Source organism: Haliaeetus albicilla, chromosome 19 (assembly GCF_947461875.1).
Source record: "Haliaeetus albicilla chromosome 19, bHalAlb1.1, whole genome shotgun sequence".
Lineage (NCBI taxonomy): Eukaryota > Metazoa > Chordata > Aves > Accipitriformes > Accipitridae > Haliaeetus > Haliaeetus albicilla.
Window position 1 is genome coordinate 14,091,164 of NC_091501.1, and position 24,018 is coordinate 14,115,181.

Consider the following 24,018-nt stretch of genomic DNA (forward strand, 5'->3'; position numbering starts at 1 on the left):
TTTCAGCTTCTGCTGACTGTGGTCATCTCAGTCATTGCATGTCCTCAAAAACCACAGTTCCAAGAGAATTATTGAAAAGAGTTTGTACTGCTGTACCTTTACCACAGTTCAGGGAACCATCTCAAAAGAACAAACATCAGGCCTCCAGAGGCAGATAAGATGTGCACCAAAAGACATGTGGTCTCCATCTTACAAGCATCTTTGTACACATCAGTGATTTAAGCTTACATATTACACACGTACCTTGTTGTTAAGAGACCTATGAAACTATAGCAGAAAACTGCTGAAGGACATACGCTTAGTCTGGAAAGTCAGGACAACATTCATACCATACCCAAACAGTCAGATTCTCTTCTGGACAGACCATATGGCTTTCCAATGGCTTCATGGTCCCTGATGAGATGCTCTTTCCCAAAAGCAGCCAAAATGGCTTAAAAAGCCATAGAACACACCATCGAAGATGTTTTTATACAAGTGGGCACTCATTTGAGGAGATTAACCACCACACCATGAAACACAATCCAGCTTTTTTAGGAGATATTACCATCACATAAAAAATTACACATATTTCCACTGTGCACATACACTTAAGAGTATCTTCATGCATTACCAGCTGCTGCTGAGGTGCTCATAATAGCATGAACCCCATTTTGACAACACAGATCAACATTCTCCAAGTGTAGCTCAATAAAGCAAGCTTTGTAATCCAATTCATGAGGAAAATGCAGGCCAAACAGAATGCTGTGAGCAGCAGATCGGTGAGGTTTTTAACCTGCTTGATCTTTTGAAGTTTTCCCTTTCTAAGAGAGATAGCATTAAAGATCTTGTGATGAAAGCAAAAACTGCTTCAGAACAGATTCTGACAAGATTTCACTCTTTCTAGGAATTCCACCTTAGCAAGCCACCCCTACCCCAACCTGTACAACAGACACAGAGACTTTCTGCCTTACAAGCTCATTGAAACTGCTGGCCTCGTAACTCTTAACTCCAGGGCAAAGCAAGATTCTAGACTTAAACTGATAAGCAAGTACAGCTAAGGAAGTCCATCTGACAGACACGAGCAGGCAACAGCCCAAGGCAGATGTAAATTTTCCATCAAATATGGGAGTCCAATCCAGACCATATCCTTTGCAAATGCGTGGTTTCTCCCCTGCAATCACTCTTATGCTTTTGCAGTACACTCTCCTTCCTCTTCCACACTGTTTCCAAGACGCAGGAAGGACCAAACCTATCAATTGCAAGATGCGAAACTGCCTTTCTCCCAAAGACCCCTGAGGATCTCAACTTCATTCTGCCTACTGGCAAGAACATTAGGCAACCTGTGGTTTACCTCGATAACATGTCACCACTTTGTTCCCTTAGGAACTGCTTTGCTCCTTTTCAAAGGACTCTTCAGTAGAAGGTATTTGCTACATGATATATCTTATACACAGTCACTGACAAAAGTTTCTGCTCATAAACTCTGACACCTGTGCCAAACAAGAGAACCCTTTCCCATAGCTTCATGAACAGCTCTTTCTAGTAAACATACATCCTCCCCAAAGAGCTTGTCAGAAGCAATACTCATCTTTTACAGCATCTCCAATAACATGTTCAGGTACCCAGCACCAACTCCACTGTTGGTAACCTGTGGCCCAAGAAATAACTTTGTAGCTAGTGTGCCCAATGTCACTGCAGAAAGCCTATGCAGTACCGTACAATCTCACAGCTATCAGATTCTGTGTGCCTAAGCAACCAGAATTGGGAATCTCAGCAGCCAGCTAAAGCACTGCTTCAGCAACAACTTCCTGCAGGATGGATTTCTGTCCAAGCCTGGCAAAGCTGGCTGCTTGGCTAAGTGGATGGCTCCTTGCCTCAGCTGATCTCTGATCAGTCGAGAATAAATGGTTCTATGTATGCCCATGGCTTTTGAATGAAAACAACTGATGTTCTTCATTTCCCCAGGCAAGTAATAAGGAACCTTTGAAATAGGGACCGTATCAATCGTTTCTTTGATCCTACTGTATCCTGCAGATTTTGCATCCTTGAGACCCAGTTTTATTCTTCTCCAATTGTCAGATGAAAAGCACTGCAAACCCAGCATGAAACCTGGACCCAAGAACCAATCATCTTCTGTTGACACAGTAAAGCCTATAAAGGAAAGATCATTTCCAGGTGCAATCTTGAGAGGGAAATCATACACACAAGATAATCAATGTCAGTGCTGAATAAAATAATTTCAGTCCTGTGTAAGTACAACTGTTACAAAAAGATTTTCAAAGATCTGCCCTACATTGCTGCCTATATGGACATGCTATCAATGTGAGGGAGAGCAGAAGGATTTTTTTCTCCCTTTCATTTTTTTAAATCATGTAGTGCGGATAAAGAGAACAACAAACACAAGAACAACAGATTGTTCTCTGGTGAGGAGAAAATCCTCATCACAAAAGCAGGAAACCAAAGTTTGTCCTTTTTTTTTTGATCAATTACAAAAGGATGACAATAAGAACTTTTGTGTTTCACTATAAAGGCTTAATTATAAAGCCTTCATAAAGTTTCAATAGCGGGTTCAAATAGAAATCTCAAGGCTGCAAGGATGTGATCTTTTCCATGTGCTGAAACACAAATTTTCATCCTTCTGAACTGAGAAAAACAACCAGTGCAATCCAGTTTTCCTTTTTTTTGTGGGGTAACATGAGTAGTGCTCATCAATTAACTTAATATTGTACAGCCGTATTATGTTCCTCTGCATCAGTTCTTTGGGTTCTCTGTTTTACCTGGGAAGTATTCTTAAAAAATGAAATTTGCCTTAATCATGGATGATGTGTATCCATCTGAAAGTGCCCATTAGCCTATAAAGAAGATTTTGATGAGACAGAAGGTAGAAGAACAAACACTGAGTCAGGAAACCTAAACATAGTGCTGACATTTTTAAGACTCTCTTGACAGTCCTACTGACAACAATTCCCCTGTCTTGGGTCTTCTTCCTTGGAGAGAAATCTTCTAGATCATGGCACCAGTCATGACATGCAGCATTAATTGTGCTGAATGCCTTGAACATGAATCCATAATCATGCTGAACTGTGAATTTCCAAACTAGTGTCACCTTCTTCCTCTTGACTCCAAAGATTGCGCTGATTAAACTGCAACCAGAAAGAAGCAGATGTTTCTCCAAATTATGGCTGCCAGAAAAATATCTCTCAGCACTCTCAGAAACATGAGGAAGCCATTTGCACAGGGAAACAGTGGAAGCAGAGGAAGACAGTGAGATAAGTATCCCTATCTGCCTAAGAAGATCGTCTGTCACATGCCTTAGCTTTTGAAAGTGCACGGCTGAAAGAAAAACACCAGCAATGACAATGGACCAAAACACACGAGAGAAAATAAAATTTGATACCTGTCAATTTTCCTGCTGTTGATCCCTATTCTGAACCCCTCTGTGGCAGAAAACCCAAAATTTACTTAATTCACAGTAATACAGGAATCTGCAATGCAATGAATGTGAGAAGCTGGCAAGGAAAGCTACATTTGTCATAAAGAAAGGGAAACCACACTAAAATCTCCTGTAACTGCAGAACATATAAGATTTCACATGTGAACAGCAAAACTGATAACCGATTTTACTGTTTATACCAAGGAAGAGCTTTAATATCACAGATGGCATGACACCTTTTACCTCATTGGTTGTGATAATTGCTTAACATTTTCAATTTTTTTCTAACAGAAAAATCTAGAAATTCTGTAGGCAAGGTTTCTGCTAAAACATCCACTGAAACCCTGGGAAGTTGAAACCAGCATAAGATGGCAGGGAAAATTTTACTAAAACCTTTTGAAACATTAAGCCATGCAGCATTACCGAAGGTAGATGTTGATTTTATTAACCGAATGTTAAATTATTTAAAATAACGGACTCACACAAGGTGCTGGAAAAGGACAGGACAGTGATAGCTGGTGTTGGGTGTGGGCAATGCATCATATTCATAATCAGTTTCTTTACCTGCTTCCACTGGGGTATGGGAGCAAGACGGCCCTGCTCTCGTCTGCTGGATGGCTGGTTGTGAACACGTTCTTGATAAGGCAGGACGGGTTGCTGCATGCAGGTTGTAGGAAAAATGGGACCCAGGAGGAAAGATAAAATAGTAAAGGAAACTCAAAGAAAGCCAAAGGAATGGGATACAGAATAAGACAGTCAAACATTTAGGAAAAAAAAAAAAAGGGGTAGGGGAGAATTCATTTAGCAAGTAAAATATAAAAAGGGAAAAAACATCCAAAAATGGGAAACTACACATATTTTTGGACCCACCCTTTATTTTCATTGTTTCTTCAAATCAGCCTGGTTATTCCAGCCAATGTGTAGTGGTTGAGGAAACATTTGATTGGTAAAGAGTGGGATAAAGGTCACCATTCTGAGATTACATTATACTACTAACACTGATGTGCAGTGTAGTATAGACATACTTGACCTAGCTTTAAAGTAGCTAAGTCAGGTCCCACTCACAATGTGGGCATGGCACAGAGCTTGACACAAGCTATGAAGACAGACTATGCAGCAGAGCAAGAACTCAGGCATTTAAACCATACTGAACCTTATACTGCTGACACCGCATTGCTAGCAGTAGGTTGAAGTGACTCAGTCTAACTTCAAAGACAACCACCCTGGAGTTGCAGTAGTTCAGATACCATGCTGAATAACCAGCAGTCATCGGGAAGCTTCACTTGGAATGACACAAATATCCTAATTGCAAAGAAACTCCCAGGCATTTATCTGCTGCACTTACATACATACACATACAAAACTTAATCACAGTTCACTTCACAAGAACAAACAGGTGTAACCTGGCATGAAAAAGTTCAAATCAGAAATTAAATGATCATTCTTAAACATTAGAAGTGAAATGTTCCTGGAAAGCTTTTAAACAGCAATAGTAGTTATAAAAGAAACCTAATTGCTGGTAAGATGTTTGTGAAAGAGATTACATAATATAATAGGGGCAATAACAGAGAAATAGACTTTAATTGGGAAGTTCTTCTCCACCCTATACTCCTAAATTTTAATTTTTTCTCTTTTGATTAAGCTTCCCTCTTCCCTAGGAGAGCCTTTGAAGTAGAAAAGCACCACTAACATCCAGTCTCAAGGAATGCATGTTATCATTCATGATTTTCCCTCACAATTCCAAAATAAAGGGGTTTATTATCCATGTCCTACCTGTCTTCGTAAGCTTGAGGCCTGCACTGGTGCATTCTCCTCAAACTTGGCCAGTAGCTGGGTTGCCATAGATTTGACTTTGTTCTGATTCCCAATGGCAGCATCAATTCTCCTTTCTGTCAGGGCACTCACCAGTGTGGGCCTTTCTTCTTTGTAGCTTCGTGGGATGTCCTCCTAACAATCAGTGATATCGAAATTTAACAAGATACAACCAGATCACCTTTTCCTCTCTACCCCTTTGCTGTGATAGGTTTCTAACACCGTAGAAAACAAATCTATTAGTCTGCACTTGAAAGCTCACATTTTAATTTCCTTTGGCATGTTACTTATCTTTTCAACCTTACTTGATACACTTAGGTACCAAAGAGACCACAGTTGAAACACTCCCATGAATCCCTTGACATAAAGTAAAGGCCTATCTTCAAACCTTCATTGACAACTCAAAGCACTAAATTTTAACTCACTTGTACCTATTTGGCTATAAACATTTCAACTGAAGTACTGCCTTTATGGGGCATACTAGAACTGTATGCTTTTTGTATTAACCAAGGCTAAAGTTTAAATACGAATGAAACTTCTGGCTATACCGTATGACTTTACTAAATGAAAGTTTTATCCTTGGTGTCCTCATCAAACCAAAGTGAATTGCAATAAATTAAAAACAGAACATGGGGGAACTGCAACATTCCATTTGTTGTGTACTATTCTTTCATAAGCATCAGTAAAATATTTGCACTACAGACACAACAAAGCATAACCTCTGAAGAAGAATAAATTAATTCTTCAGAAGAAGAATTAATTAATTTTTTTTTATCTAAAAAATCTTATATAAACCTTTTCTGGATATAGAAAATAAAAGGACTGAAGTGGGAACAAGGAACCCAAGGAACCATATGTTTTCCTCCCTGACACCTTCCTCACTGTAATACTTACATCCTCAGATTGGCTGGTTTTTCTCCTCTTTCCTGCACCATCCAGTTCCTTTTCTTTTTTGTCCTGAAAATGGAAGGAGGAGGGAAAAAAAAAAACAAACCAAAGATAAGGATTCTCATACCTCTCTGTCCTGAGATAAATGTTGTCAGTGCACTTAAATAAGCTTTACAACACAACTGATTAATTCTCTGGGCTCATTCTCCATTTGTTTAAGAAAAGGGTTTCTTCCTGATCCTCTTTAGGGGATTCCTACCTTCAAATTAGACATTCTTCAACATTTTCAACTAATTGGGAACTGAGTAACCAGTTATGTTCCAATACAAAATATATCCCCAAATACTACCACAAGGCTAGGATTTTAAGACTGAAATATACCACTACTTGGGAGTACATATTTTGGATGCAATTCTGCAGTTATAAATGTCATGTATTGTCCCATACCAAGAGCTGATGAACACATGATCTCTTGTAAACACATTGCAGATAGACACTTACACATGCATTTTTAGTACCACCTACTTGGACAGCAGCCTAAGAGACACAAGTATCATCAAGAATGTGGTATTGTTACCTTTGGAGTGCGCTTCCGAGAGATGCTTTGTCCCAGTTTACTGAGAAAAGAGATAGGCGATTTGGTGCTGGCAATTAGGGCTGCTTTTTCTTCTGCATTCAGGTCCAGACTATCTATTAGCAAAAACAGGTAGGACAAGGGAATGCCAAGAAGTTTTTTCTGTGGTGCTATTATTAAACACATAACTGAAGGACTCACTGATTTCTTTAACATAACACCCTTTTTCTTAAATTCTCTGTAAAAAATTATTGTAATATCCAGAATTACTGCCTTTCTCAGCTACTCTGCTTTTTCATTTTGTCAAAATCAATTCTCATTTCAGGGTTTATAAGCACCCAGAATAAATACTGTGTTTGTTTACTCTACTTTCATATTTAAAAAATCATGATCATCAGTATTCTTAAGAAGAGTTCAGAGTTTTGGAAATAATACCTGATACAAACTATATTTAAAAGGCTATTAAACCCACTTTTTTTTCCCCCACCAGAATGATAGACTTTAATTAAGATCATCAGTAACAAAAAAAAGGTGTAACAATATTATTAATATTTAAAGGTAGGCCATATTTATTTGCATTAGGCAATTACATCTTTCACTTCTAATCAAAGATCTTTCATTCCTCATTGGCCTGAAGATATTCTCACCATTCACGGATGGTAAATAGGCATAAAACTTGGCCAGTGTTTTGAAATTACCCACTAAACAACTAATAGCAAGGTATCTCACATTAGCTAAGACAGATGAACCTGTAATAATAGCAAGAAAGCAGAAAACTTATCTAGTAGTGCTTGTTCTGGCTTCGGCTAGATAGAGTTAACTTTCTTCCTAGTAGCTGGTATAGTGCTATGTTTTGGGTTCAGTATGAGAAGAATATTGATAACACTCTGATGTTTTTAGTTGTTGCTAAGTAGTGTTTAGACTAAGTCAAGGATTTTTCAGCTTCTCATGCCCAGCCAGCACGAAGGCTGGAGGGGCACAAGAAGATGGAAGGGGACACAGCCAGGACAGCTGACCCAAACTGGACAAAGGGATATTCCACACCATGTGACATCATGGCCAGTATATAAACTGGGGGGAGTTGGCTGAGGGGGGCGGATTGCTGCTCGGGAACTAACTGGGCATCGGTCGGCGAGTGGTGAGCAATTACATTGTGCATTGTTTGTTTTGTATATTCCAAATCTATTATTATTATTATCATCATCTTCTTCCTCTTCTTCCTTTCTGTCCTATTAAACTGTCTTTATCTCAACCCATGAGTTTTACTTTTTTTTCATTCTTTCCCCCATCCCACTGGGTGGGGGGGGAAGTGAGTGAGCAGCTGCATGGTGCTTAGTTTCCAGCTGGGGTTAAAGCACAACAGTGCTGAAGTGAGAGTAGAATTTTTGAGGACATTATTTTGTATTAACTATTTTTTTTTGCTCCTGATACTGCTAACATGGTCTTTATCAGCACCAATAAGAAGTCAACTTTCTGTAATTTAAAGTTAGTGAGTGACTAGTATGAGCTCATGCAGAAGAAGCATCAAGATAACTGAAGCACAGACATTCACCCTGAACCTCTTTAAATCTGACAGACGTGCCCCAAACTCCTTACCGCTAGAGGGGATGGTGTCTTTGAACATCTCATAGAACTGTGTGAGGTACATCACCATCGACAGTTTATCTGGCTCTCCAACAGATGCCATTTCCTTTCCAGTCATAATGGGGGATATTCCAAACTCTTTTTCAGCGATGTCAAAGGCCAGCTGGTTATTCTTCTCCACATTGTGCTCATCCAAAGAATCAAAGTCTCTGCAAAGGGCAGAAAGAGGGCATGCACTGAATCAGGTAGAAACCAGTCTTCTGAAAGAGTTCAGCGATCCACCTCCCTTTTTTTTTTTTTTCTCCAAAATCTCTCAGATTTATTTGCCAGCAACCTTTTCATACTGCAGAGTTGATGCTACTCAATTACGGTGAACTTTGGCTCAAACGTATTCTTTTTTCATTTTTTTTGCCCCTCTTCCAAACCCAGATTTTTCTTCTTAAAAATTTTATTATCCTCTGAAATACATCTTCACTTCCTTATTTGCTGGAAGACTGTACTGTTTTCTCCTACGTAAAATCTTTTGTATGCTTGGAACTAAATTAAGTCTTCACTTCTGTCCTCTTTTTTTCTTGACTGATCCATATTTTAGTTCTTCTGGCACTTTCCAAAACTTGTAGAACTCTATAAAAATTATATAAAAAGCTATAGCTTGTAGAGGGTTATATAAACCATTTTAAAAGCTATTTGAAGTCTCCACAAGCTATAATGCTATTAAACAGAGTACCTCAGGTTAACTTGAGTACACCAACAGAGAAGTAATTCAGTGTACATAGAAGGGAATAACCACGTAATTTTTCAGCATGCTTTACATTGGATTATGTCTTTAAATACAGCTCTAGCATTTACTTTTTCTAATGTCCCTTTGGGAAGTTGAAGACATTTCAGATTTCAGTTTAAGTACCAGAGTCTTTGCTACTGTTACTTCTTCCAGCCAGTGTTTTCCCATTCTAGAATCTGGGCACTGTTTTACCCAGTATATCATGTAAGAGGACGCTTCCCTCATTCATCTGATCAGCATGTTAGTGTACAAACAGTAGCAACGTGTCTATTTAGACTGTGGGTCACTACTTCTAGAAAGAGCAGCCTAGAAGTCTTTTAAAAGAGTTACTGTTAAACAGGAGATTTATATAGGGCTGTATAGAGACTTGTTCACAAGAAATTTTACTGAAGCTCTGAACTCTTCCTGACTAACTTCACAGAGAAAAGAGCTGTCAGTCAATAATGCTTTCCAGTCAGTACCAATTTGAAGTTTAATTCTGTCAAATTGTCCAGAAGGGAAAATGACAACACATTTATCTTCATATTCATCAAGCTATTATGACCTTCCACTCTGCTGGTGAATCACTGTACGTTAGCCTCTATCAAGTTTAATTGAATTCATTTCAATCCATTTCACCATAAGTCACAAATGCATTGCCTCAGTCTCCATACTGTTTGTTCCAAATATCACTAATGTTCTGCCCGTCCCAGTTATTCAAAACAGCCAGTTACTCACATTAAGTCTGGACGGTATCTGTGGATAATGGCACACAAAGCTAGGCCACTTTTCCAGGACATCGTGAGATCTGTCACATTAACACCAGCATATCCATCAGTCTGTCTCTGGCACCAACTGAGCAATTTACTAGAGCGAGCTACAGACTCTGTTTAAAAAAAAAAAAAAATAAATTAAAAATCAGGTTTTCAAGTAGAAATGCACAACTTCTCTTTCAGGAATTCAAAATACAACATAAAAAACACGAATCAACAAACAAAACCTTCATTTAAACAATAAGCTCCTTCTACAATGGCCAATACAGGACAGAATTCTTATTTTTTTAAAAAAGACCTTCATATCTATTTTAGATTCAAGAAAGGATTTTTAATTTGCTAAAAAGTAATTATCTGAACTATAACTGGCCAGGCTTTACACCCTAGCCCTTGTATAAGAGCCCCAGGAATTATAAAACAGTTGCAAAGGCTTGTTAAATATGATCACAAGGATATACAGTAGCACAATGCGCTCTCAAGCCCAGATATACTATTTCTGATGGAAGAACTACAAACATACTGCTGCAACTTTTCTTTCCTCTTGAAAGCTTTCCTTTAAAAGCACTGACCTGTTTTGACCTTGCCTTACTGCAAGATCTGATGAGATTACAGCCTAAAGGGACATGGTTGCAGGGCAAAGAACAAATCAAAAGACTACAGAGCTATTCAGCAGTGAAAGGGAGGCTTAGCAGCAAAGCCTCATTCTGAGAGTTCCCAAACACTATCTGGGCATCCAAAGGGAAGGTGTGCAAAAGCAAAAGTTCAACATACCCTCAGGGTACAGGGTATGCAGGGTATCAAGTAAACAGATACTGAAATGCTTATCACAAATCATCTATCTTTAAGAATAATGCAAACCAAGTGAGGTTTCATTTGGAGATGAGATTAAGTAAAGGAAAGCATGAACATGAAAGACTGCATAAGAAATACTTTCTGTTATGTTTGTAAGAATTTTGAGTTTACCGTTAGAGTGAGCATAAGAAATACTTTCTGTTATGTTTGTAAGAATTTTGAGTTTACCGTTAGAGTGAATTCAGGCTAGGTTTCTGCACTCTAAGGACATCGTTATAGGATAAAGGAGGTGAAAAGAAATGCTTGTATAAGCAAATATGCTTAGAAATTTAACAGCATTATAAAGCAAGGGAAATCGGGCAAACAAAAACATATTTTCATGTTAATGGAAACTTGAAAAATTGGAAAAATCAGGCTACGGATGAAACAATTGCTGGATACATTTTCTAAACCAAAAGAGACTCATTAAATAATACTTTACAGTCCTGCTGCTCTACGGCTCCTGCACTGATCCAGCTTCAGAATACCTAAAGGAATAGAACAGTAGCCAGGCCTACCATTCCGAGTCAGCTTTGGTGTCCTGGAGTTCACAAAGTTCTCTATTTCTAGGTGAATATCTTTCAAGTCTCCTGTATTATACAAGTGGCGTACCTAAAATGACACAACAAAATTCAAAATTACCAATATGCCATGCACCGAAGATCCATAGAGAAAGAGCCAGAGGACAAGAAGGACCCATCCCAAGGCGCAAGAAGGAAGACAAGTATACCTAGGTAGCAGAAATCTCTAGCCCAAGAACCCCAGAACAACAAGGATCAGCTCATCAGTGCTGAACAGTCTAGCTGACTGCTGCTGCTCAGTGGATACCAAATCACAATGACAGACTGCTATGCTAGATTATTACAAAGAAAATGTGCAAGCATGCGCACACACACAAACACAAATGTATAGATTTCATGTATCATTACAGCATGGTTAAAACTATCAAAATCAAAAATTCCTAAAAAGGAATTTGTTAAAGTACAGAGGTCTACTCTTGACTGACGTATCTGCTTTTCACTGCTTCCACGTTATACTGCCACATCAGGTCACTATCTGTTCCCAAAACATTAGCATAGCTTCACCTAAGGAAAGACAGTGCAGATTACAAGCATTCAGAAGCACCATTTGTCCAGTTACCTGCTGTGGCCGCAAGAAGTTGACATTGATATTGGGATACCGGGTGGCAGGATCAATGCTGTAATGGCTGAAGTTTTTACTCACATTCTCAGGGGTGGTCTGAGGCAGTAGCCTGTAAATGCTTTCCCTTGGGAAAATAAAATTAAAAAAAAGTTTTGGGTTTTGTTTTGGTTGCTTTGTTTGGTTTAGGTTTTATGGTGGTTTTGGTCTTTTGTGGGGCTTTTTTTGGTTCCGTTTTGGTTTTTAAAGAGATGCATTGCTACTAATACTGTGAAGTAAATTCTAAAATCAGAAATTTGACCACTTCAGACATTGACTAGCTAAGATTCAGTATAAGTATATTAAAATCTGCAATTTAATACAACTCCAGAAATCAAAAGGAGGGAAGAAAACAATACATTAAGCATAACTGAAAGGGTTGCCCAGTACAACCAAGACATTGAGACACTGGAGCAACTCAGGAATAGGGGACTGGGCCACTTGCCCTGTGAGGAGAGGCCAAGGGAATGGGGTACGTTCAGTGTGCAGAGAAGGCGGCTCAGGGAAGATCTTACTGCTGTCTGCAAATGTCTAATGGAAAGGTGATGGAAGTCTGGCTCCAACTGCAGCATTATTATCCCCACCATTTTTTAAACTCAAACAAATGGAGTTTTAAATACCCATTGTGCTGTTTATACAATTTTTAAAATCATACTATAGTTCCTGATGATCAGAAGCTGCAGTTGCTTAAGCTTAAAATAGGTTCTACTAGCTGTTGCTTCTACTTACTCCATCTTTTAATTACCCTAGTTCTGATCTCTAAGAGATCACCTTGAGTCACCAAAACAACACTCAGCCAAAGATGATAAAAACATCAAGAACTCAATACTCCAAAGAAACACAAGATGTTGTTTGGCTTATATGAAACAAAGTGACCAATTTAGGAGAACATGAAATAAAAGCAGGTCATAGCTTCCTTAGAAGGAAATCATAAGAGACATTTACAAGATAATAGGGGATGGCAAGAATTTTTGTCTCTGGTGTATTAAAGGCACCTACATCTTCATCCGGTTTGCTATTGCAAGGCTGGTGACAGTAAGTCAGGCTCACTTTCTCCATGCAATGCCAATAAGCACCAAAAAAGATTTTTCATCTAATCATTTAAAACTAGGACCAAGAACACCCGCAACATTTCTTATTCCTCTATAAATATACTTCAGTTTATCAGCTCTTTAAGGAAATTTTTTCAACTGAATTATATCCACAAGCATTCCCACAAGGGAGAATCTGTATCTCCCATTCTGTCAATATATTTGTACTAAAAGAAACTGGAATGAATGATGAGACATCAGAGGATAGATTAGAACTTAAAATGTATTCATTTTCTCCATTACCTCTCTGCAAGAACTTCCAAAGGACTAGCTCCGAGTGACCAACTTCGTACCATCCAAGCAGAGTCCATTGCAGCCAAAAATCCCCTGGCTATTCCAGTTCCCATTGGCCAAAATGGCTAATATTATAGTTTACAAAAAAAGCAAAGAAAGGAAAAGCATCAGTTAGGGGAAATTTTAAATATTAAGAATATACTCAGATAGTAATCTGCTGGAAATTATAGCTCAGTAATTAGCTTAAAGCTCTACTCTTGCTAGGCTAGAGGAAGCCAGATGTATGGTGAATTGCCCATGAGCTCCCCCAAAGCCAATATTCCTCTATTTCCAACAACAATTCATAGCCTGGAGTGCCTTAACAGCTTCTCTTCAAGGTTGTACTTTTTAACCAACTACAAAATGCTAATTATTATCAGGCCTACAGTAGGTTCTGTAGAGAGTCTAATTGTCTCAATACGAAGCAGATGGAACAGACGCAACTTCAGAAAAATCTCTGCACACATTTTCTTAAGCAAGATCACTACCATCCCAAATACTCTGTTTTCCCAGCACTCCTACCCTTCCTTCAAACCTCCCACTTCATTATATAATAAACAGCAGCTTTCCTTATAGTAACTCTCTTATAGGCAGCGCACATTTCAGTGATGGCTGCAACGGCTTGTGCTTATGCTTCAAGTCACCATTTACACATAGTAAGTTTAACACACAAACCTCTAAGAGACTGTCCCCAACCAGCGCCACAAGTAACTGGTGGCCATTCTGCTCTCGCACCAGGGCTGCATTCTCGGATGCATACATGCACGTGAAGTCAAACATGGCCACATCTGGCTGACCATAGTGATTGATGGCAAAGTCCAGTGATGGCAGCTGCTGATTAGTGGAGAAGTCAGCTGCTTCTCTGGCATAGTTTAGCAGAGCCTCCTGGTCTACATTCTCCCGTGAGAGTAATAACTCTGTGTCAGCATAATCCTATCAAAACCAGAAAAGTAAAAGTGAAATAGCCAAATCCACAAGTTTATTTTAAGACTGGTATATACAATAGTTGGCATTAAAATTCTGACAAATCCACTGATACAGGTTTGCCCTCTAATTTCTTTCATTCCTATCTGTGTTTATGCTTCCAAGAGAAAATTTGTAAATCTTACTGCAAACAGTAATCAGTCCTGCTAGTGTTTCTGACTGTGAAAGGGCTAAGAAACTTCTGAGCATTTCTCTTCACACACTTCAGACAAAAGGCACAAGACCCCAATCCTTATTTATTCATTTGTGGCCAAACGACTTTTAATCAGCTTCTGCCAGAATAAGATATAGGTAAATTTCCCTGCTTTTTCATTCCCATAAAATGAGGGAAGCTCAACTAAGCTATAAAATGTTCTTTAAGCATATTTTATCTCAACACGAATGAAACCCCCAAATCTACAAAGGGATACAAATGTGGAGAGGAGAGGGTAAGTCTTGTAATACTCTTCTGATGGTTCAAAATACTTCAGAAGGGCATTAACTGCTCTAAAATACACCTGTATAAAAAACATTACATGGTAGAAGAAGAGTGTATTTCCCTTCTTTCAGCACACTGAAAGCAAGTTTTCCCCAAAATCTTATGGAGAATATAGGAAAAATTAATACCCACATGCCGTATCACTCCTTTTTCCAGCAAGCTCTGTTTTTTGGCAGTCATGACAAAGTAGTGTGTATCATCTTTGTAGTAGACAATGTTCTCCAAGTCAATACCTTGTGACAGAACAAAAGACGTGGTAGCGAAGGAACAAGTTACATGTTACATGCAACACAAGAGCTCTATCAGAAGAAAGTAAATTGAAACTACGTGGTTAGAAAGCCTTAGACAGAGAATGCCAAGCAGCTTTCTCCTACACTTTTGATGACTTCAAAATCTGAATCTTCAACAAAACCACAAACAACACATCTCACCTGCGTATAGCTACCTCTTTTAAAAAATATATTTATCATTACTCTAAGGTTTGCATTCAGATATGGAGTGCAAGAAGCTGAACTCAGGATTCAGACTTTTCCTATTTAGGGCTCAGATTTCCTGAAAACCATCAGGGAAATAAGTTCTCCACTTCTGAACAAAAATGACATACATCTGAATGATACACATCTGCTTTGTACACCTGTATAGAACAGCTGTAAAAATGGGGAAGGCAGATTTCAGAGACAGCAAGGACTAACTTCTTTGCACAAGATGTTCATTTTTTGATTAAACATGATACCCGCGTTACCAAATTGTAATAATAGAGACAAACAGTTTTCACTGGGAATCTGGCAATTGCTGGCAAACCTGTGGCTTCTCGTAGATCCTGGAAGAACTTCTGGTTGAATATGAAGGCCACACCGCTGATCTCTTCTACTTTGGCTTCAGCTGTGGTGTTGCGATTGATGAAGTTTGCTGTGATAGCAATTGCTAGTTTACCACGGAACTCTTTTCGGCGAAACCCTACAGGAAGGAGAAAGTAGTAACACTGAAAAATAGAGCACACCTTAAGAGAAGGCTCAGCATGCCACAGACAGGTGCCCTCACAAAATAAAAAGGGAGAATGGATCTGATGAATTACAAATGCCTCCACAGAGAAAGCAACAATTGCTTCATCAAAAGAATAAAAGTTCTTGTTTAGGGAAAAAGCTCCCCTCTTTCCTACCTCCTTTCCAAAAATTGCAACTTGCATCAAAAATATTAAGATAGAATTCTATACTACACAGAATAATATTCAACACTTCAACTTCTACTCCCAAAAGTAAGAGCTACAACACTACTCGACTAAAGAAAAAATGTAGGAAAAATTATCCAGGTAAACACTTAGGTAAACACTTAATTCCTTTGCTAGTAGATAGGAAGAGGAAAAAGACAACCCACATGTCTTTAATACAAATGGATTTTTACATGGACTTTTAATCTCCCTTTCACTAGTCAAACATCTTTCCAGATTTTCACTGGGATGTTAAAGGCAATTTTTGTTCTAACTAATTTAAGAAGAAGTTCTGTTTGAAAGCAAATTAAGGACACACCATTACCTTCTAAGGTGTTCCTCCTGCCATCCCCTCCAATGATTACTTCAAACTCATACTCAGACACTGGATGGGTTTTGGGGTGGACCAATGCACGCCAACCTATTCCTGTTGATAAACTCCATGTTAATGACAATATAAACAATGTTCATAATAGAACAAATACATAAACCCACTTCTTACTATCTATAATCCCTTCCTCACACGGTCAGTAAAGGTACACTGCAGGACAGCTATATTGTTGACAGGGCTATTGCTGACTTGCACAGCCACTCTCTGCATGAATGAGAGGCAAAGACAGCTCTGGTAAAAGCCCCCTGTTACCTTTAAGGATCACTACAACCTTTATAGCTTCTCCACTATCTATTCAATTAATAGGATGCCAAAAAACAAGTAAGCTACCATCTCCCATAGCAATCAGAGAACAGGTTTCACAAAGATACGAAAAGCATACCAAGGATCATTCACTGATATATATATCCTCAGTGAATGCAAGGAAATGAGTTGTTTTAAAAAGGTATCTTCTAAGTGCAACAGGCTTAAATATTTCAGGAGCAATTACGATCTACTGTGTCTCGGTCTATTTCTGTGTATTACTTCATTCAGGTGATTTCGTTTCATATAGTAACCAATTTGGTTTCGTCACTAGAAAAAATAAATCCTACTAAAAATTCAAGCAAAAGTGTATTAATAATTACTCTTATTAATGGAGCATGAGGAAAGGACTTAGAGTCATAAGCAGGGTTAAGGAATAGGAGTCTGTGTTTCTACCATAAGTTCCCCTCTCTCTACTACCCGTTTCAATACTACTTGCTTTCATTCTCCTGATCCTCCGGAGGATAAACAAGCCCCTGAAATTCCACATTGACATGGATCTCTATTCCCAAGATCAAGGCAACCTTCAAAAGGATAAGCTGGAGCTGACGGATGCCTGCAAAAAAGCAGATGATAAAGAAATAAAAACAAAAGAAAAGAGTACAAGTGCCTATGCATCTCTGTTTGACATTACTGATAAACTGATTTAAAGGCCAGCTGCTACTGTCTTTTTCCCGCTGTGTTCTCAGCACTTCATCCAGGCAACACTGGCATGTAATATCACAGCATGCCAAGAAACTTCTATACAGCTGAGAAAACCCAGCCCTTTTCAAAGGATAAAAAGTAATTTTTTTAATCAACAACAGCTCAGCAACAAGGGAAACAACGAGAACATGCACTGCAGGAGAGGGAGGGAAGAGAGCACAAGCAGCACTGCACTTTTGTCACAGATGGCAACTAGCCATTCGATCAGCCTAGCTGTAATACTGAACTGCACCTTCATCCTAACACCTTTGAGTTAGTGAGAGCATAGTAAGTTCCTCACCACCTCTTTTCTCTTCAGTTAACGTAGGTAGTGCGTATGAAAATGACAGTGTGTAAACTCTATTAATTTGAAGGAAGACACCTTGCTGTCATATTTCAGATACCGAAATGAAAAAATGCTTCACCTAACACTGAATTTCAGCTGTGCTGAGATACAAAAGAAGACAACATGCATAAAGTACCGGAATAATAAAAATGACAAGAAATCAGAAAGGAAAAAGCAATCTGCAAGACTGAAGTTCCAAAAATCTTCTAGTTTTAGCATTCATTGCCCCCCCACCAAAAAAAAGCAAGCAGTTTTTGCTTTGGAAAAGAAGCCAAATCTTACCTACTATGTTTGTGCCACTTTGCACTTCCCACTTATACCCAGTGGAGAACACAGACTGGTGGGCAAAACCTGGCTGTGCAATATCCAGTAAATTTTTGAAAAAAAGAAAAACTGGAAAATAACAACTCCTGCTCCACCAAACCATTCACCTTTCAAAGGAGACTGATTTTGCAGAATTTGAGAATCATCAAAATTATTCTCAATTTTAATATGTAAACCTCTATTTAATCAAAATTTATTCACAGGCTGACAGTGTTCTTGAAAATATCAACATCACTCTTCCAAAAATTAACAAAGCCAAAATTGTTCCTCCTTTTGCCAGATCAACATTCACAAGAATGTTCAAAAGCATTCAGTAATTTTTCTTTTTTATAAGTTGCTTACAATGCTCAAGAGAAACAGAATAATGCGGCAGCTGCAGGAATATAACAGCAAAAACACAACAATTATCCATTTTAAAAAGTTGGAACCTTAAAAGTACTTTTTCAGTGTAAGAAAAAGATATGCCTTGGAAAGGTATAAAAGATAGATATACATTGCATGTATGATAATCTCATGACACAATGTATTTCTTTCACATCTAGGTCTAGCCCGAAATGCATGATGCAAAGGTAATGCTGAACTGTACCCAATGGACTTGAGAGCAGTGATTGGTGTAGGCTGAATTTTAATGAGTTACCCCATGCCCTCACCTCACAGGGGAAAAGTCTCCTGTGAAGAACAAGTGCTGATGTGTCTAGCAGCAGCTGTACTTACTGATATGGTCTATGGATCCTGCACAGAATTTGCCGTAAAACTTTTTGGCGCCAAGACCCCTCAAGTCATGTATGGTGAATGGCCACAAATGCAGCACATTATTGCGGGAAAAGGCATCCCTCTTTTCTATGACCACCACCTTGGCTCCCAGGAATGACAGGTCGATGGCTGTACGAAGGCCACAGGGTCCAGCCCCAATTATCAGACACTGCAAAACAACCAGCACAGAGTAACTTTACAGTCCTCAGAGGAAACAGATATTTTTACCACAGCTTCCAAGCATCCCACAGCTCTTAGGAGTAAGTGTCTTTGCAACGTAAATTAAAATTTCAGATCAGTCTTTCTAGTGTTACCTGACACATTCTGCCACTGATATATTAAAGCAGTAACCGCAACCTGAAAATAAAGCATATCACAGAGCAGTGAAGTTTGAGAAGCAAGCAAGTAAAGTGCCTGTTTGCAATCCTTGTTTTAAGAAAAGCTACCAAGGTGTACTCTCCAAGCTATGTAAGCACATGGAGAACAGCAATATTTCTGAAGGCTTCTCCCTCTCCTATTCCACCCATTGAATTTTTGCTTAAAAAAAAAAAAAAAAAAAAAAAAAAAGTGATTACAAGATTTCCTCTCATCTTCCAAAGCCTGAGGTGGCCTTTCTTGAGAAAATCTTCAGTAACTCTAAAAATTCCTCATCATCAGTGAGTAGCATAGCAATAGCTACAGCAGATAAATACATGAGATGCTAACGTTTTCATAAACATCATTATTTAGAGTAGGACAGACAGTAGTCAAGTCAGAGCACTCTAATCTATGCTGGTTCTTCTGCTATTGCAGCAAAGGAAACTTCGGGAAAGTAAACATAATGTAAATACAAACTTTGTGTGACTAGACAACTTTTATCAAAATGTTTTCTCCAACCTAACCTTTGTCATATCAAAGGTCTTTGATCTTCTCATATCTTTTTCCACTCTACTCACAAACACTATCAGAGGCTAATAAACAACCCGAGAATGTAAAATACTTGTGTACCTAGTGTTGGAAGTACTTTCTGAGAAAAAATGATACAGCAAGATCATTTCTTTTAAGATTAAAAGGCCAAGCTAGTCAGTTGACACTTCTTACCCACAGAAACTGAGGTCCACAAAGAAAGCTGGCATGGATATGTGCATTCACAGGAATATAGTACACAATCCATTTTGTCATGTTATTTTTATACTTTGATTTCTATTAAGTACAAACCAGACCCACAGAATAAAGACCGTGCTACAGAGGTGGCCGCTGCTGCCATCTGAGTATTTTCCAGATCTTTACATACCCTTATGGCTGGATAATAAAGCTCTTCAAGAAATTCTTAAGTGTGCTACACCTTAACCTGAACCCAACCTTCTGATAAACAGCCGATCCCAAAGCAAAGCTCTTTCTTCGTTGGTCATCTCCATATACCAATTTTTACAGGTCACCACATTTTCACCAGTTATTCACTGGGGCATAATTTCTGCAAATAATGTGAAACTGCAAAGGTAAAGCCTGAATGATGAATAAAACAGCACAAGTTACAACAGTGACAACATAACAACTGACGTACAAATTAAAACTACTGTATAAGATAAGAAGTCACATAAATCTGAGGGCAGAGGTCCAAGTCTAAAGGAAAGGGAAGGGAAGAATAACAACACTGCTTCTTTAGTAGCTTCGGGAACCTGAAGGCATACGGGAGAAAAGGCAAGCCCAACCACTGAGCTATTAAATTCCTAAACAGACTTGTATATTGAACAGGTATTCAACTTGTCATTTGTTAAAAGGGATAATCAATTAGGATCTAATATATTCTTCCAATTTAATATTGTTTTCTTTGTAAGTAAGTATAACTCTCAAATACCACTTAATCTTTCTTTTTTTAAACTTTTAAGAAAATTAGCTGAGCATATCATATTTATCCAGGTAATAATTTTGCTCGTCTGACAACTACAGTCTTCAGAGAGACTGAATTCAATAAACAACAAGACCACGCCGAGTTGGGTGACTTTTATTCTTTGCTAACTTTCCCCATATAAAATAGTTATGATGGAGTACACAACAGAAAATTAACTGTACTAAAATCAGACTATTCAAACTCAGGCCTACGTAATCAAAGTATAAATTAATTGCCTGTAATTTTGTCACAGAATGTAAAAACATTTTTTTTTCTCTACAACATTCCCCCTTACCCCCAAACAAGGATGTGGCTAACAACATCTAGGTTATGTTTAAGACTCTAGATGTTCTGGATGTAAAATATATGATACTCAGTGAAGTAATTCATAGTCAAAGTTGCTATTTTTTTTACCATCACAAAAATATTAGATTATGTTGTTATAAAACACAGCAAGTTTTAAGCACAATTAAAAACAGAAGAGAAGATTCTGCTCCTTTTTCCACCACTAATACTTCTTCCAGTTTTGGATCTCTTGTAGAAACCTACCTTCTGGTACTGTCACAGGCAGCAACTACATGAGATGCTAAGTACAGCCAAGTAAAGGCAGCTACTGTTGTTACTTGTTCCCTTTCCCCTCAATGACTCCAAGCAACTGCTGCAACTCCATGCACTAAAGCTGTCTCACTCCTCAGAAACACTTCTTGCTCAAGATCTTTCAGACAGATTATATTAAATTTTCAGTAACAACATCATGGTAATGGAGCATTACGTGCAAACTGAAATCCTGTATCCTCTGTATAACCAATGAAGAGAAAGCACCACTTAACTATTCACATTTGAACAACCCATCATGTCCAAGTCTTGCTTTCATGAATGCTGATTATCTGAATTCTGGTTAACCTGGATGCTGGCCATGTGATGCACTAACTGCCCAACTCCAGTCACGGCACTTCATCCCTGCCCAAATTTTAAATGGGCAAGTAAGAGCTATGCTACAGAGGATGAGAACTTCAAAACTGCTATATGTTCAAGTGTATAGAAGCTGAGCTTCCTAAAGAAATGACTGACTTATGTTCTGATAACATGGGTAAAACCCTAAACTTTATTTGAAATTCTATCATCTCCACATGCCCACTTAAGTTTCTGTATTTTTTAATCAGTGGTTTGCAAATTACTTTAAGCATTAGGAATATAAAACTAAGTGAGATAGGAAACATTAAATCAGATATGATTCAGTTCTCAAAAGGCCTCTACTTTGAATAGTTATGATTAACTCTTAGGAATTACTTACAAACATTTAATGGCAGATGCTATTAGGAGAGAAAACAAGTAATTAACAGAAACATATATGAAAAATATAAAAAGAATACACATATTTATCATTTCTTTATATTAAAAGTTTCAACAAAGTTTATACGTAAAGGCATACAAAAATCATTTATCATCACAGGTATATATTCTTTTAAGACATACTAACAACAGGGGGGGAGAACAAACTATATTTCACTTTCTCTCAGCTACTAATTTCACTATTCAAAATGGTATGAATCCCAGATCCACAGTCCTATATCTTTTGGGGTTGGGGCAGAAGGGGGTGCCACCTTTAATTTATTCACCATCCACCCTTTTTACTTGTGTTTCTATACAGCATCTCACCAACAGCTTCTTAGAAACTTGCCTCCCCTCTTCTTTTCCTTTACTCTCTTCTTGTCACCCACCACACAGGAGAGCAGCTATGGAAAAAGCCCTCCCATTTCTCTAGTAGAGACCAATTCAGTGTGACCGCTGACATGTCCACTGCAGTCATTCCCCCTTCCAACTCCTGTGGTCCTTCACACCAACACCAGCAAGTTCTGAGGTTTCTCTCTCATTGAGGGAGTCACGCATGACCCCGTGAGTCTCTCTGTTTATCTCGCCACCATCTCATCTCCAAGATCACCGCATGCCACTTCTACAATCACTCTCTTGATCCTGTTTCTCCAATTCCCATCCCACACTCTCTCTAGCTTGGTTTTGGTGCACAAAATAGGCTAAGTTTTTGGACTGTACAAAATCTCTAGCAAACTCTTTAGTCAAACATTACTCCCAGTATGCTTTACCCCTTTTACCCACTTTTCAACTGCACTTGAAGAGATGTTTTATAGACAGTTGGCTACATATATTTCTTCAAAGCACATCCTCTTCTGATTTCTTTTAAGACTCGGTACTCCTCTATGCCTTCAGCTATTCTTTCAGGGTGCTATCCGAAGGACTTCCCTCATTTCTCCCACTCCTCTCACCGCCAACTTCCCACAGGACTTTGCCCATCGCCTCTTTACCTTCCTCCTCTACAATTTGCCTTTACATCACCTCATTCACGGGTACTGGTTCAATCAGCTTGTCAGTGCTTAGATTCACAGAACTTTTCCAACTCAGAGTGGACTACTTTTTGTCCAAGCTAAAATCTCTACCTTTCCGACATCTTCTCATGGCTACCTAGTTGTCAGTTGAAGCCCAACATGATAAAATGGAGCATGTTGCACCTCTATTAACAAAGCATCCTTTTCTTCAGTGTTAACAAATAGTCTTACACACCAAGATATATTCAGAGCCCAGATGCAAAAATCACTCTTTTAGTCTATTACTTCAAATAAGTTAAAAAACCTCTACATCCTTCCACAGCTTCCTCAGTCTTTCTCATTAAAACATAAGCCACCTGTCTTCATTTCACAGCCTTTTAACACCCTATTTCAGTTCTACCCATCATGTTTCATTCAAAATAAGAGCAATTCCCGAATCCATTGAATGCAAACTGCAGCCGAGTTTTCAGAAAAACAGTTTTGAATTTTTCTTCATGATGTCCATAGTGCTTGGAAGGTTTATTCCTAAATATAGACAAAAATCACTATATTTGTCTTCCTGTAAGTCCTTCCTTTCTTATGCTGCCTGAAAAATGTAAACCTTAACAGTGGTTGGACTTTTGGGATGTTGAAGTTACTGTCCACTGTGATGACCAACAGTGCCCAATCGTTTTATTGTTTTCCAAGTTAATCTATATGCACCTGTTATCTAACATCTGATGTACCAATTGTAAACTTTTTGAGGAAAGCATTATCTTTACAAGACCTAGGACAAGTGCACCTTGGTCCATTAGTAATTCTTCCAAGTGTAATTGCAGTAATTAATTACAAATGCCACCCTCCATATGAAAACGCCCACTGGAAAGTGAAACAGAATAAACCATCAAAAAACTAACATAACTTTCTAGTATCTAGTTGGGAATTAAACTTCAGCTCACAGATCTGAAATGACTGACATATCCTAAACAGGATATATTTCCCCGTCAGTTCTCTATTGAGGAATTAGTCATTAATTCCTCCTATTAAGATATTTCCTTCTCCCCAAAAGGTGAATATTCAAAAGAAGAAACAGCATCTATTGTCTTCAATGAAGGAGGACAGAATCCTGTTCTAATTTTATCATATTCTGCACTATCCTCCTTTTTTAAAAAAGGAAGAG

At 38.4% G+C, this 24,018-nt stretch overlaps 2 protein-coding genes across 21 annotated transcripts in view; both read right to left on the reverse strand.

Moving 5' to 3' along the window:
• The window catches only part of MICAL3 (microtubule associated monooxygenase, calponin and LIM domain containing 3), a 184,329-nt gene that overhangs the window by 84,135 nt on the left and 76,176 nt on the right, over window positions 1–24,018 (reverse strand). For 17 of the 20 annotated variants that reach the window (XM_069807743.1, XM_069807745.1, XM_069807755.1 and 14 more), the window contains 15 exons: window positions 18,609–18,816; window positions 16,980–17,096; window positions 16,172–16,273; window positions 15,441–15,596; window positions 14,772–14,872; window positions 13,853–14,110; window positions 13,148–13,263; window positions 11,775–11,901; window positions 11,153–11,246; window positions 9,769–9,916; window positions 8,283–8,479; window positions 6,690–6,802; window positions 6,119–6,181; window positions 5,186–5,359; window positions 3,977–4,069 (listed from right to left, as the gene is read on the reverse strand). In XM_069807743.1, coding sequence (XP_069663844.1) covers window positions 3,977–4,069; window positions 5,186–5,359; window positions 6,119–6,181; window positions 6,690–6,802; window positions 8,283–8,479; window positions 9,769–9,916; window positions 11,153–11,246; window positions 11,775–11,901; window positions 13,148–13,263; window positions 13,853–14,110; window positions 14,772–14,872; window positions 15,441–15,596; window positions 16,172–16,273; window positions 16,980–17,096; window positions 18,609–18,816 — 2,067 coding nt within the window. The remainder of the gene's footprint in view (window positions 1–3,976; window positions 4,070–5,185; window positions 5,360–6,118; window positions 6,182–6,689; window positions 6,803–8,282; window positions 8,480–9,768; window positions 9,917–11,152; window positions 11,247–11,774; window positions 11,902–13,147; window positions 13,264–13,852; window positions 14,111–14,771; window positions 14,873–15,440; window positions 15,597–16,171; window positions 16,274–16,979; window positions 17,097–18,608; window positions 18,817–24,018) is intronic. The other 3 variants (XM_069807759.1, XM_069807761.1, XM_069807762.1) reach the window with 1 other exon arrangement.
• The window catches only part of LOC104325370 (aldo-keto reductase family 1 member B1-like), a 236,250-nt gene that overhangs the window by 39,182 nt on the left and 173,050 nt on the right, over window positions 1–24,018 (reverse strand). The window lies entirely within an intron of this gene.